This window comes from Stegostoma tigrinum, chromosome 23 (genome assembly GCF_030684315.1).
Source record: "Stegostoma tigrinum isolate sSteTig4 chromosome 23, sSteTig4.hap1, whole genome shotgun sequence".
NCBI lineage: Eukaryota > Metazoa > Chordata > Chondrichthyes > Orectolobiformes > Stegostomatidae > Stegostoma > Stegostoma tigrinum.
In genome coordinates this window covers 55004256-55019697 of record NC_081376.1, presented here as the reverse complement: position 1 = coordinate 55019697, position 15442 = coordinate 55004256, and the positions used below count along the sequence as shown (strand labels likewise).

The 15442-nt window shown below is 39.6% G+C and overlaps 1 protein-coding gene across 6 annotated transcripts in view; it reads right to left on the bottom strand.

Annotated features, from left to right (window-relative positions):
* tmc5 (transmembrane channel like 5) overlaps positions 1 to 15442 on the bottom strand; it is a 180824-nt gene that overhangs the window by 31104 nt on the left and 134278 nt on the right. For 5 of the 6 annotated variants that reach the window (XM_059654224.1, XM_059654225.1, XM_059654226.1 and 2 more), the window contains 8 exons: positions 14748 to 14917; positions 11577 to 11652; positions 11279 to 11376; positions 9305 to 9400; positions 9118 to 9193; positions 7676 to 7809; positions 5533 to 5709; positions 1135 to 1213 (listed from right to left, as the gene is read on the bottom strand). In XM_059654224.1, the coding sequence (XP_059510207.1) occupies positions 1135 to 1213; positions 5533 to 5709; positions 7676 to 7809; positions 9118 to 9193; positions 9305 to 9400; positions 11279 to 11376; positions 11577 to 11652; positions 14748 to 14917 (906 nt within the window). The remainder of the gene's footprint in view (positions 1 to 1134; positions 1214 to 5532; positions 5710 to 7675; positions 7810 to 9117; positions 9194 to 9304; positions 9401 to 11278; positions 11377 to 11576; positions 11653 to 14747; positions 14918 to 15442) is intronic. The other variant, XM_059654228.1, reaches the window with a different exon arrangement.

Here is a 15442-nt window from a genome sequence, read left to right as displayed (position 1 = left end):
TGCTGGGAATTAGAAAGAAAAACAGAAGTTTCTGGAAAAGACCATAAGACCATAAGACGTAGGAGTGGAAGTAAGGCCATTCGGCCCATCAAGTCCACACCGCCATTTAAATCATGGCTGATGGGCATTTCAACACCACTTCCCTGCGCTCTCCCCGTAGCCCTTGATTCCTTTTGAGATCAAGAATTTGTCGATCTCTGCCTTGAAGGCATCCAACGTCCCGGCCTCCACTGCACTCTGCGGCAATGAATTCCACAAGCCCACCACTCTCTGGCTAAAGAAATGTCATCTCACTTCAGTTTTAAATTTACCCCCTCTAATTTTAAGGCTGTGCCCACGGGTCCTAGTCTCCCCACCTAATGAAAACAACTTCCTAGCATCCACCCCTTCTAAACCATACAATAGCAAGTCTGAGATAACAAAGTGTGGAGCTGGATGAACACAGCAGGTCAAGCAGCATCTTAGGACCACAAAAGCTGACATTTTGGGCCTTGACCTGGTCGAGGCCCAAAACATCAGTTTTTGTTCTCCTAAGATGCTGCTTGACCTGCTGTGTTCATCCAGCTCCACACTTTGTTAGCTCGGATTCTCCAGCATTTGCAGTTCCCATTATCTCTGAGACAAGTCTGAGAGCATCTGTACAGAGAAAGAACAGCTAACATGTTGGGTCCAATGACACTGTTATTTAGGCAAAGTACTTTTATAATAACACTTCACAGAGTTCTTGTAATTTTTTCCCAACTCCTAACTCAGAGACTTAGAGATTGTCTGTTACTTTTCCTAAGTGGGCTAGTTGTATATATTTGCACGGCTTAAGTTTTTTGTTGATAAGTTTTACATCTTTGTTTGAGTAAGTTTTGTATACACTAAATCAGTTCTTTATTTGTTCAAGCAACCTGGATAATTAGTTTCCTGTACTGAGCTAAGTCCAATCCAGTGGCAAGACCATGTTCTTTATAAATCCGAACTTTGTTGTGGTCACTGGAGAAGTGGGACAGGAACCAGTCTACCCTTCTTAACTGCTCATAACACATGAATGGAAATGAAAATAATGAAAAATGTAGATTCAGAAATGCTAAAGAAAACCCCTACAATTTCTCTGGGAGAATGAGATAGATTACATCTGAAACTTACATTACTAATGTGCTCTTGTAAAAGTTTTATCATCAATTTCCGCCCATCTATAATTTGTGAATACAGGTAGATGATAGCACTAAAGAAAGAGAGAAAAGACATTTATAGCAATGGTGAATGAATATAATTATGTTATGATACAAATATTTACTACCCTCAAATTAACATTGCAAAGCAATTGAAAATTGTGAAAATATTATTTTCCATGCTTTCTTCAATCACAGCATTTAAATTCAACTGCAAAACCAGCTTTAAGTACTTATTCAAGCAGTTAAACACAGAGTTCCTATGTGGGCTCAGTGCCAACAACTTCTCAGCTCAGACATGACACCTAATATAACTAGTATTTAATGAAAATATCTATACATGATGTGAACATGTACTAATAATGATTATGATTTCTGGTTAGCTTTGTGAGATATCAGCCACATTTTTCTCACTGGCCGCACAGATTTATTATTCCATTGTTGATGGGAGTTGCACACAGAGGCCCTGTGGAATTCCCACCATTGCATTGCCTGGGAAATCTGATTTAATTTATTATTGTCAGATGCACTGAGATGAAGTGAAAAGTATTGTTTTGCGTGCTATCCAGCCAAATTGTACCTTACATTAACATATCAGGGTAGTAGAACAGAATATATACTGTCACAGATAGAGGGAATACAGAGAAAGATCAGCTTTCATGTATGAGAGGGCTGTTCAAAAATTTCAAAACAGTGGGTAAGAAGCTGTTCTCAAATGTGTTGGTGCGTTTTCAAATATTTGTATCTTCTGCCCAATGGAAGAGAGTGTAAGAGAATATAACCAGGGTGGGAGGGGTCTTTGTTTATGTTGACTACTTTCCTGAGACAGAATGAACGGATGGAAGACTGGTTTGTTTGATGGACTGGGCTGTGTTCACAACTCTCTGTAACTTTATGCAGTCTTGGACAGAGCAATCGTCATATCAAGTTGTGATGCACCTGGAGTAGGATGCTTTCTCTGGTGCATCTATAAAGATTGATAAGAGCCATTGTGGACTTGCTGAATTTCCTTAGCTTTCTGAAGAAGTAGAGGCATTGATGTGCTTTCTTGACCGTAGCACCGTCATGGGTGGACCAGGAGAGATTGTTGATGATATCTACTCCTAGGAATCTGAAGCTCTCGACTATTTCCATCTCAGCATCATTGATCCAGACAGCTGCATGTCCTCCACTCCGCTTCCTGAAGTTCATGACCCACCCAATATGAAGGAGAACATTTTTTAAACAGAGCGTGGTTTCTCGGGGGAATGAACTTCCAGAGGAAATGGTGGATGTGAGTACAGTTACAATGTTTAAAAGATATTTGTATAAGAACATGAATAAAGAATGTTTGGAGGAATATGGGCCAGGAGCAGGCAGGTGGGACCAGTTTAGGTTAGAGCATAGAACATAGAACACAGAACAGTAAGCACTTTGGCCCACAATGTTGTGCCAACCTATTATCCTACTAAGATCGATCTACCCTACATACCCTACATTTTACTGTCCTCCATGTGGCTATCCAAGAGTTGTTTAAATGTCCCTAATGTAACTGACTCCACCACCACTTCTGGCAGCACATTCTGCATACCCACACTCTCAGTGTGAAGAGCCGACCTCTGACATCTCCCCTATACCTTCCTCCAATCATCTTAAAATTATGCCCCCTCATTTCCGTCCTGGGAAAAAGTTTCTGACTATCCAGTCTATCTATGCCTCTCATCATCTTATACACCTCTATCAAATCACCTCTCATTCTTCTTCGCTCCAATGAGAAAAGCCTAGCTCCCTCAACCTTTCCTCATAAGATCTGCCCTCCAGCCCAGGCAGTGTCCTGGTAAATCTCCCCTGTACCCTCGCTAAAGCTTCCACATCTTTCCTGTAGTGAGGCAACGATAACTGAACATAAGGATTATGGTTGACATGGACTAGTTGGACCGAAGAGTCTGTCTCCATGCTGTATGAATCTATGATTTCGTCACGTCGCTGACACTGGGGAGAGAATGTTGCCTTTACACTATGCCACAAAGCTGTCTAGCTCTTTCCTGTGCTCTGGCTCATCATTGCTTCTGAGGAAAGATCACCAGACCCGAAACATTAACTCTGTTCTTTCCTTCACAGATGCTGCCAGACCTGCTGAGCTTTCCCAGCAACTTTGTTTTTGTTCTTGATTTACAGCATCCGCAGTTCGTTTGGTTTTCATACAGAGTAATGTTGTTTTCCCTTCACATTAGTATGCTTGTGAATTGATTGAATCAATCTCATCTTTGGCATCTAGTGATATCTGGTTGCTCATACAAAGGCAAGTTATGAGTGACTCCGACTGTTTCCCAAATTAATATCAGCAAAATTAAAGCCATTCTACCATAGTGCCAGAATCTCTGCACCCAAACCATGAATTCATCTGTATGACCATAAGATATAGGAGCAGAATTAAGCCATTCGGCCCATTGAGCCTGCTCCACAATTTGATCACGGCTGATATGTTTCTCAACCACATTCTCCTGCGTTCTCTCTGTAACCCTTGACCGCCTGACTAATCAAAAATTTTTTCAATGGCTTGGCCTCCACAGCTTCACTGGCCTGACTGAAGAAATTCCTCCTCATCTCAGTTCTAAGGGGTCGTCCGTTTACCCTGAGGCTATGTTTTTGGGTCCTAGTCCAAACTACAAGTGGAAACATCATCTCCATGTCCACTGTGTCCAGGGCCCTCAACATTATGTAAGTTTCAATTAAATCCCCCCTTAAGCCTTCTAAACTCTATTTAGTACAGACTTGGAGTCCTCAACCGCTCCTCACATGACGTCCCTCATCCTCAGGATCATTCTTGTAAAGCTCCAGTGCTAGCACATCCATCCTTAGATACAGAGCTCAAACTGCTCACAATATTCCAAATACAGTCTGACCAGAGCATAATATAGCCTCAGCAGCTCATCCCCGAGGCTCAGCAGCACATCCCTTTCCCATTTTTTAGTTAGGCTGAACGCAACTATCCTTAATTCCAGTAAAAACTGAAAGAACTGCAGATGCTGTAAATCAGGAACAAAATCAGAAGTTGCTGGAAAAGCTCAGCAGGTCTGGCAGCATCTGTGAAGGGAAAAACAGAGTTAATGTTTCGGATCTGGTGACCCTTCCTCAGAACACTTAATTCCTGTGTTCTTTTTGATAATAAGCTCAGTTTGAAACTTAGCACAAGGTTATCCCTGGGAATACATACCTTCACTTCTGTAAAAATGCCCACCTCTGCTTCTGCTCATCCTCACATCACCAATAGCTTTTCCTGCTGATTCAATAGATGAATATTCGGCAAAAATAGAGGACACCGGTTTCCAGTTTAGGTTGATGTTGTCCCATGTGTGACATACGTGCAAGTCTCAACCACATAACCAACTGCAAATCTTGTATATGAAGACAGTGTTGGAAAGATTGCTAGAGATGGTGACTTTATACTGCGCTCACTTGTCCTTAATTCTGTTCTCTTTGAGTTTCAAAACTGCATGCTGACAAAGACTTCTCCATTTAGGTCTCTTGTTACGAGATAAGGAATCGGGATCCAATTTTCAATCTGAGGTGCACTTTCAGATTGTCTTTATATCTGAGTTTGGGGTGCCCTTGGTGTGGAATCCCCATGCTCAGTTTGCTGTAGACACTGCCTTTTGTTATTTGGGAATCTAAAATGTTAACCACGAGTAACCCAACGAAGCTGATCTCTGATGAGCATGCTTTCAATGTCAAATGTGTAGAAAGATTGCTACAATTCAAGCAGGTGGGTCACCAGTAATTTCTCAAAGATGACTAGCGAAGGGCAATAATTGCTAGCATCGTCATGAATGAATGAAAAAGAAGTCTCCCTCTGAGACAAACCCTAAGCATGTATCCTCTGAACCCTCCACTTTACTCACTGTCTTTCCTATTCCTCCCTCTCTTTACTAACTGAATTTCATCATATTTTCTAACATTATTCATTCACCTCTGAACATTTGTGAGAACTTTACTATTTGAAAACTACTGCATTAAATACAATTTGTTACTGAGAGATAAATATACGCAGTGACATACAACAGATAAGAATGCAATTTACTTTATGTATTAAAGTAACATTAAACTGCATAAACAGAAATCCCTGCATCATTGTCACTCAGCATGCAATTGTGCATGAAATTAATAAAGGTGATTTTATTGAATCATTCTATTTCCTTACAATTGTGACAATTTGTAAGGGATCAAACTGAATAACCTTGCTTCATGTTATCAGGTGATGATTTGATCTGACAATTTGGTATCTGTGAATGAGATCAAATTAATCTTTTCACAGCTAGAGGAATATTTATGCAGATAAAGCAATACATCTGCAGGTGAACGAAATAGTGGGATACATGATCATCATACTTACAACACAATAATTGTTAAGATGAAGTAGAATAGTGGGTTCATAATCAAGTTATTGTAACACCATACAAGCCAGTGCAGGTGATACACCTTATCTTGTATCACATCAATGAAGTGGGAAATGGTACTGTAGGGCACATTTAATCCTCTAAAGGGTCCACAGAGTTTGGAAGGCTTCCATCTGAGGAAAACATTTTAATATACACATAAAATTAGCAGTTAGTGACATTTGCACTCGAATTACTTTGTATATCACAGCATCTGAAACAAAGCAACTTCTTGTACAATGAGGCACCATTTTAATAGCTTGACTCATATATGGAAGTGTCTCTTGATAAGCATACAATGTCATTAGAATACAAAGGACAGGTTACCAAAGGTGAATCAAAATCAACTTAGAAATTGTATTGTTGATATTTTTCTTGTTTGTCTCCACACCAGATTACTGACTAATTTGATGTATTTAATATCCTTGACATCGTCTCTCCAGAAGCCTACCCTTGACTGATTAATGATCTGAAAATCTATCTGAATAAACAGAAGGGATTTAGCAGAAACAAAGTTTGATTTAACGGTTCAAAAATAAAAGTCTGTCAACGTTTCTATTCCCGTAGCTGTCTGATAGAATGGTGGATAGGGCAGAGAAATCAAAACAGCTACACAGAACTGCAAAATAAATAAATGCAACATTAACAGGATACAAGTGAAAATAAAACTGAAAATGCTTAAAATCTGTAACAAATATATAACACTATAAGCCATTTTTGGAATGAATTAGAAGTATTTGCTTATAATGAAGCACCTAACTGTGGTTTACATGATGTCAAGTTGAATGAACCCTAAAGATGTTCCTAGATAAGGTCATGATATCAATAAAGTGGCAATATTTGTAGGATTACCTCTGGTTTCTGCTATACAACAAAGGTCAAGTCAAATACACTTCAGCTTTTAGGAATGTTTTGTATTTATCAAATTCAGTGGATTGATTTTCAAATAAGATAACATTTGCAATTGTGCAAGATATATCCTCTGATTGTTTTGATAAGACAATTAAGTCAACAATGGAGATTGAGCAAAATAAACTTGGCCAAATGATACAGTAAATCAAATTAAACAATTCCATTTGAGTTAATAATAAGATCAAAGTATCTTGTTTCTTTTTACAATGAAATTTGGTTGGAGCAGCACTGGCTCGGCTGCTGTAACTTTCATAGAAATGCAGTAAAATCCACACTGAACAGGTAAACAGCAATGTCACAGTGACAGCGCAGGAGATGTTCAGAGGAAATTCTGAGCTTTGCACTTTAGTTGCCATCTCTGACTTTCCATCTTAAAACAGCAGCTACAATGTAAAAGCAGCAAAAATGCTCAAGATCTGAAGGAATCCTGAATTTTTCAGGAGATCTAAACAATTTGGAACTTTCATTATGCTCACAAAGTTTTCAGAGACCATCTAGTTCTTTTTGTTCAAAGCTTTCTCCTCTTCCCTGTCGCTTGTTGTTTTCATGCCCTGAATAAGGCAAAAATCATCATCGTTTGAGAAGATCATAAGCTGCTCTTTCAAGCAGAGAGAGAAACAACTAGGGTAATGAAGGGTCTAGGCCCGAAACGTCAGCTTTTGTGCTCCTGAGATGCTGCTTGGCCTGCTGTGTTCATCCAGCTCCACACTTTGTTATCTTGGATTCTACAGCATCTGCAGTTCCCATTATCAGAGAGACAACTAGTGTTGAGTTTGGATGAGGTGTAGAGTTGAGAAGGCAGGGCCTTCCTGGTGATCTCAGCTGGTAAGGGAATAAACCCATGCTTTGTACAGCACTCTGTACCACTAACCAGCCCCTACGAGCCATCTTATCTACTTGGTAACCATACCCATCTTTTGTTTCTTTGGAGGGTCCTCACAGTTTGATGTAACTGCTGTGGCAGGGACAAGGGCCCTACTTGAAAGCTGGCAAGTAACTTATAGCCTTTAAATTAAAAAAAAGTGTTTTATAACAATACAAGATATTGGAAAAAGGAAGATTGCTGCAGCACTGTCCTTCCCTTTAAGCATTGAGGGTGTTTATCATTTAGGGTGTAATATAAACTTGCATAAAATATATTAAATAATGCAAGTGCCACTATGTTAGGTAAAAAAAAGGAACTCTTACTTCCACACAGTTGCTCCTAACAAGCAAAGTACCCCAAGGAAACCAGGAAAGAACAACAGGAACATAAAGATGGTCGTCATATGAGAAGCTCGCCATGCTTTGCGAGGAGGCTGACAATTCATCATTAGGCTAACCTAAACACACAATTCACAGTGTTTACAATTCACAGTGTTAATAATTCACAGTGTTAATAATTCACAGTGTTAATAATTTACAGTGTTAATAATTCACAGTGTTAATCATCAATTCATCATTAGGCTAACCTAAACATACAATTCACAGTATTAATCAGTTAATTAGTCAGTGTGCTTCTTCACATCAGCAAACATTCAGAGCATTGAGAGTCATATGATTCACAAATAACTGTCAATATATTATATCACAGCTGCATATCACAACATATATGTATATGTGATAACAAAATGTGGAGCCGGATGAACACAGCAGGCCAAGCAGCATCCTGAAGGGTCTAAGCCCAAAACGTCAGCTTTTGTGCTCCTAAGATGCTGCTTGGCCTGCTGTGTTCATCCAGCTCCACACTTTGTTATCTCAGATTCTCCAGCATCTGCAGTTCCCATTATCTCTGATACAATATATGTATACATTGTGATTTATATAAATATATCTTTATTTATATCCATATATATCTCACTGGCAGTAAAATACGACATGCAAACTTCATAATTTACTGATTGTATATATGCCACATATATAAAATCTAACTATTTTTTAAAAAAAGGTATTTTTATACTATAAGGAACAAAAGAAATCCAAGTCATCATGCATGCTATTAGGAATTATACGTTAAACTTGGATATGCTAAGTTTTTCAGGAATGAATGACTGCTAACTCTCAAACACCAAAGTGTAGATCATTATACACTCATTGTGTATTTTATTTGAGCCATTCTGAAATATGAAATATTCTTCTTTGGCTTATTGCTCTGATAATGTCACTGATTACAAAACATGTAAATAACAACCAAAAAAATAGAAATGGTTGGAAAAACTCAGCAGGTCTGGCAGCATCTTTGGAGAGAAGCCAAATTTAATGTTTCGGGTCCAGTGACACTTCTTCAGAACTGATGTAAATCAGTTGCTTTGTATAATCAAAACTGTACATCTAAAATTGTGACATTACTTTGACCAAATTAATGTATCAGTTCATTAATTACATACGCAATTCCTATCTTTTGACATTTGAAGTGTACAGTTTGATTTGTGATAACTATGCAATAGTATAATGTGATATCAAGCAAAGAAACTTTCACAGTTCCAATATTGCCATTAAATTAAAATATTTTAAATAGTCATGTATGAATCCTACTAATTCTAACAATTTATTTCGAGGCAGTACATTGAACCAGTGATTATACAAGAGTGATACAGTCATTAACATATGTAGAACGTAAAATTTACTGTAACAGTGAATTATTTCCATACCTTTTTAACATGAAATATAATGAAGAACTTTATTATTTGTATTGCTGGTAAAAGAGGTGCAAAGAAAAGTCCAATCCTAAAATTTAAGTTTTTAAATAAAAATTAATGATGAATAAACAGTATTGAAATAAATGTGTGTAATTCTGTACTTTTTTTGAAAAAATGAAATCCATTTAAATATACATACCAGGCCAGAACTTGAGCATAGATCAAACCTAAAACATTCCTTGGAATGTCAAATTCTGGTTTTCCAAGTTTATGGCAGCAATGTGTTCCCATGATGCTAAAAGCAATTTAGGAACCAAAAGTTAAATTCTTGATATTCCACTTTAAGTACTGCTGCTTCATTATTCCAAGACATTTCAAACATTACTGTTAAAGTAATTAATGACACAATTCCATTTAGAAGGTAATAAATCATAAGTACTTATATGAAAAGTTTTTAATGAATTGAAACATTGCGTAATTCTGTGGTACTGTCATGGCCTGAATCTAAATAAAGATAATTTTTCAGCGGATTGAAAAGCAACCATGTTGAAGTTTGGTTGTCTGATTCCTATGGACAAAAGCTAACAGGATATTTCAAAATGCATTACATTTTCCTTTTCTAGTTTCTAGGAAGTAGGGCAGTGCATGGACGTGGATTCACTAAACAGGTAGATCTAATTTTGGGTGACAGGATACCTGACCAACAGAACACAAACAATGTCGACTTCACCAGCCTTGTCTCTGGGACCCCCGTCAGGAACATGTGCTTAATATGAAGGTAAGGTAGTCATTGATAGTGCTCCCAGTACTGGACAGTGGGAAATGATTTCATTGCTGTATCTACGTGGAACAGATATCCTTCTCCAGCAGCTTTTCTGTATGAATAGTACCACAAGGAGCATTGGCCTACAGTAAGTCCTACCTGGAGGATTGTGCCGAATCCTCATATTGAGGTGAATGTGGGCTGGATGAGTGCTGCAGGGAAGGTGTTCACTGGGAGGGTCGGGAATCAGAAGAGCAGGATGGCAATACAGATTGGGTTCTCCTCCACTCCATGTTGGGTACTTTGATTGGGCACTGAGTGCCCATGAACAAGTGTTTCCCACCCATCCCTTCCCCTCGCCAGTAGGTCATTGGCAAACCCAACAGGGTTTTCTATACAATCTCCCCTAAATGTGCTGCTAAAGAGCTTCCATTCGCTTTGGAGCAGGAAGGCAGCTCCCTGACCTTAGCATGATAGGACTTGAGGCAGAGTTCCTCACACCCATCTTCCTGTCACCAATCTCACCTTGGGCAGTGGGAGGTTTCAATTCCTAACCTACGAGGTAATAACCTCAGTTATGCTTCCAATGTTTAACAGAAAATAGAATTGGAAGAGTAAAAGCAACACTCCTATGCTCCTAACAATGATGGGTAATCCCAAAAAGCAGGACAAAATAATGGAATGGGTATGCACATAATTTCATCAAAGAGGACCTGATTATGTTGGAAACAGGTTACCAAGAATGCCAGAAATAATGACATTAGTTAATTGGAGTTGAGGTCATAGAATGCAAAGTAGAAACTTGGTGTGGCTGGCATACACTGAGGGACAAGCTACTTACTCAATCAGACATAGATTGTAAATGTTACAAATTCTGTTCTAATTGAGTACACATATATGCATGTCCTGGGGTGCCTAAATAAGAACCAGTATCCAACTTTCTCTAACTGGTCAGTGAAGGGGAACATAGTCTAAGTGTATGCTGTACACGCCATGTGAATAAATCCCTATGGTAGACAGAGAGGCTTCTTCTTCCACCAGCCAATGAAGGATTACCAGATTCACATGGCCAATGGCAAATAGCCTCAAGTTCAGGTGCTGGGATGGAAGATCCAATGGTGTGAAAATCACCCGGTTAAATTAGCCTTGTTCATATTTATTTATGGGGCTTTTAATGGATAATGGTATAATTCCAACCATACAGTGATTCTTAAATTAATTTCCAGAATTTTGTATTTCCGCTTCCTCTCGATTGTTTAACTTGTTCATTACCTTCCAAAAGATTTGTCAGGCATGACCTTCCATTGATGGAGATTTATTGCATTCATCACTGGATTGAAATAATTAATTTATTTTGCATAAAATTGCTTCATTTTTCTTGATGTGAGAGAACATATGGATACATCATACCTCCGAATGAACTCCCCAAAGAAGGAACCCAGTAAGGAGAAGATAAAATCAGTCACCACAAGTCGGTACAGATCTTGACCAACAAATGTTTCCCAACACTGTTAACAAAACAAATAATTTATTCTTTAAGTTATGAAGTGAACATATTTGCATTAAATATTGAATATAAAATACTACATACATTATCATATTTAAAGGTAATAGAAGAGGCAATGAATTAAAAAAACTCCTCCTTCATTCAATAATGAATTGGGTTTAAACTAGAATGAACATGATTGAAAATATATTCGGTACATGCCTCTACGGTGTTTGCTACTGTCACCAGCCAGTAGTAACATAGAACTCCAATTACTGACATTTTCAATACAACGTTCCTGTAAGAGAAATTAGCTTATTTAATCCTCACAGTTATACATTTCAACATTACAAAATGATTATTCAATGATGATATCTAGAGTACTACAAAAAAAATCAACATAATGTCTGATATAACAATGTCCCAGATCTGATAAAATTTGATGCATACGTTAGATTTACATTCAGTATTTTTATGCCCTATGCATTAGCGTGTTTAACACAGTAATGAGAGTGAATTTTCTTTCGGAGCTGCTTGAAGTCAGGGTGACATACATGCCAGGTGTCACCAATGGTAAAAGCTACATTTTTCAGCACATTGAAGTCATTCGCGAAGCCAGCATTTATTGTCCACATCCAGCTGCTCTGTGAAAGTTGTGTTGGGCCTTTTCCTTGAACAGATCAAGTCTAATCTTTTTAAACTGATTTGATACTTTTTGTTGTTGTTTGTGGGACCATTTCAGAGGGCAGTTCAAGTTAACCACATTTACATGGGACTGAAAACACATTTATGCCAGTTTGAACTTTATGCTTTTATTCCTCTAAGTCCAATTAGAATCAAGCTTTTTGGAGGGTTTGTTGCTACAAAGCCTAGGAAGTTGTCTCATCCTATGTTACCAAAGTCACCTCATTAACTTTTTACTGCACCCTATGGTGTCTATGTCATATGTCCATCCCATCTTACCAGATTCCATTCCTGGAACAACTCAGCACATATCCTGGAATTGAATGGCAAACCTTATGCTCTACCACTTTTAAAAGTGCATTCTACATGGTGGCAAGCTCTGCCAGTCCAGAGCTACCCTGCACAGTTGTGGACATTTGCCTTGGCATGGCTGGCAGGGACATAATGGTACCCCATTTTGTTGGACAATGGTGCCAATGCAGGAACTCCTCTTCCCCAAGGGGCAGCATTGGAGACCACGGCCTCAGACAATGACAGCCTGGTCTGAGCTTGTAACTCAGGTTAAAAAACAGTCTCAGCTGTCTGGACAAATGTCAATATTCTTCCCCACTCTGGAAGATTAGGTTCCATCATATTCTCTCTGATTCCTCACACTCTGTCTGTCTCTTCAACTGTGTCTACCTGCCACCAAGGCTTATCCTCTACTATTCTCACTATTGCCTGTGACATTCTGCCTACTCACCATTACTCACCCCACACCCAACACCAATAACACTACATATCATCTGTGCTTGGACACACCCCCATCTGCACCAAAAGTAGCAGCGGTAGAACACAATTTCATTTCCCTTAATACCTGCCTCTTTCTCATTCCATGAGGAAAACATCTCACAATAGGGCAGAAAAACCAAAGAGGCATGGTGAGCTGCCCAACATTAAACTCCTTACCCATTATGTGGAGAGGATCCTAACTGTGACCACACAAGTGTCTGACCGACCATATCCAAGCCATTGGACTGGTATTGGAGGTTGTCATAGCCTTACTGTGCTGGAAACCTCTCAGCAAAGGCTTTTAACACCTTGTTATAATGGACGCCAAATGACAACCATGACAAGTTTCCTGGTTTTGCATCAGTATTAAACCGCAAAACAACACAGAAGTAATATGGACAACAAAATGTGAGGCTGGATGAACACAGCAGGCCAAGCAGCATCTCAGGAACACAAAAGCTGACGTTTCGGGCCTAGACCCTTCATCACGTCAGCTTTTGTGCTCCTGAGATGCTGCTTGGCCTGCTGTGTTCATCCAGCCTCACATTTTGTTGTCTTGGATTCTCCAGCATCTGCAGTTCCCTCCCAGTCGCAAACCATTTCCACTCCCCCTCCCATTCTCTTGATGACATGTCCATCATGGGCCTCCTGCACTGCCACAATGATGCCACCCGAAGGTTGCAGGAACAGCAACTCATATTCCGCCTGGGAACCCTGCAGCCATATGGTATCAATGTGGACTTCACCAGTTTCAAAATCTCCCCTTCCCCTACTGCATCCCTCAACCAGCCCAGTTCGTCCCCTCCCCCCACTGCACCACACAACCAGCCCAGCTCTTCCCCCCCACCCACTGCATCCCAAAACCAGTCCAACCTGTCTCTGCCTCCCTAACCGGTTCTTCCTCTCACCCATCCCTTCCTCCCACCCCAAGCCGCACCCCCAGCTACCTACTAACCTCATCCCACATCCTTGACCTGTCCGTCTTCCCTGGACTGACCTATCCCCTCCCTACCTCCCCACCTACACTCTCTCCACCTATCTTCTTTACTCTCCATCTTCGGTCCGCCTCCCCCTCTCTCCCTATTTATTCCAGTTCCCTCCCCCCATCCCCCTCTCTGATGAAGGGTCTAGGCCCGAAACGTCAGCTTTTGTGCTCCTGAGATGCTGCTTGGCCTGCTGTGTTCATCCAGCCTCACATTTTATTATCTTGGAATCTCCAGCATCTGCAGTTCCCATTATCTCTGATCCTGGAAATACAGTCTGGTGCAATTCTGAGCTATGGGTGTGTCCCCGAGCACACAATGGCCTTGCTGCAGCGTTATGATGAGAGTTCCCAATGCAGCACTGAAGTGTAGCAGTGTCCTGTAAGTGAATCAGAGATATGTAACAAGGGCTCTAGAAGCTGACATGTGTCAGATGCCAATGTCCACATGGCTGGTGTCCATGGAGCATGCTAAGATTTCAATACTCAGATTCCAACATGGAGATTGTTTGAAGCAAGTGGTGAGCTAAATTCACCATGTACTTGCTGTACCTACTATGTCAGATTTTCACAACATCTAACTGGTTTGGCTCATTTGTAAGATAGGAAACTGGCTGGGTCAGCATTTATTGCCCACGTCTGGTTGCCCATGGGAAGGTGGTCTTTAGTTGCCTGTTTCAATTGCTGCACTCCATTTCCAATTCATGTTGCTGCTGCTGGCCCCAAAGCTCCAAATTTAAACCATCACAGTGTGTGTTTGTGCCGTTAATGTTTATTACCTGAAATTGCAATAGCAGGCTTGTTATTGTAACAGGACATTACTTCATCTCTTTTTAAACAGGAAATCTTCCCAGAGATGTCACCAGCTTTAGTGTTCAAATAAAACTGGTCACTCATGGCAATATTCACCTTCGATTTGATGGGATTTATTTTAAAGATAAATTTGAAATGAATACCTTATAATGAGAACATACATCTCATCCCGGGGATATTTGAATCTTTCCATTGAACCAAGGAAGGAGAAGAATAAAGGTATGAACAGATTGACAATTGCCACTACAAAAGGTAACATCAATGTCGAAGCTTGCTTGTATAAATCTTCCTCTGTTGGATTTTTTTGAATAATCTGTAAAAATTTAATCAAAAGATTTGTTTTGTATCTTTAATCATTTAGAATACTTCTTAAATATTGTGTATTGTGCCTTTCCATAACCATTATCTTTACAGATCTGTCCCTCTTTCATACACTAGGGGCAGTTCAGAATTTACCAGGAGATATTTTCATGCATAATTTCAAAAAATAAATTATTGTTGATTTTCAATAGCATTCTATTGTATTTTGGCATGGATTCCTTAAAACTAACAAAACTTTATTTGTAAGACACAGGAATAGAATTGGACCATTCAATGACACATGGCTGACTTGATAATCCTGACCCCACTTTCCTGTGATTTCCCCATAAGCCTCGATTCCCTCACTAACTGAAAATCTGTCGATCTCAGCCTTGAAGATATTTAAATGACCCAGCCTCAACAGCCCTTTGCAGTAAAGAATTCCACAGACTCATCACCCTTTAAGAGAAGAAATTTCTTCCTGATCTCTGTCTTAAATAGGTGACCCTTTGGTCCATGATTATATGCCCCTTGGTCC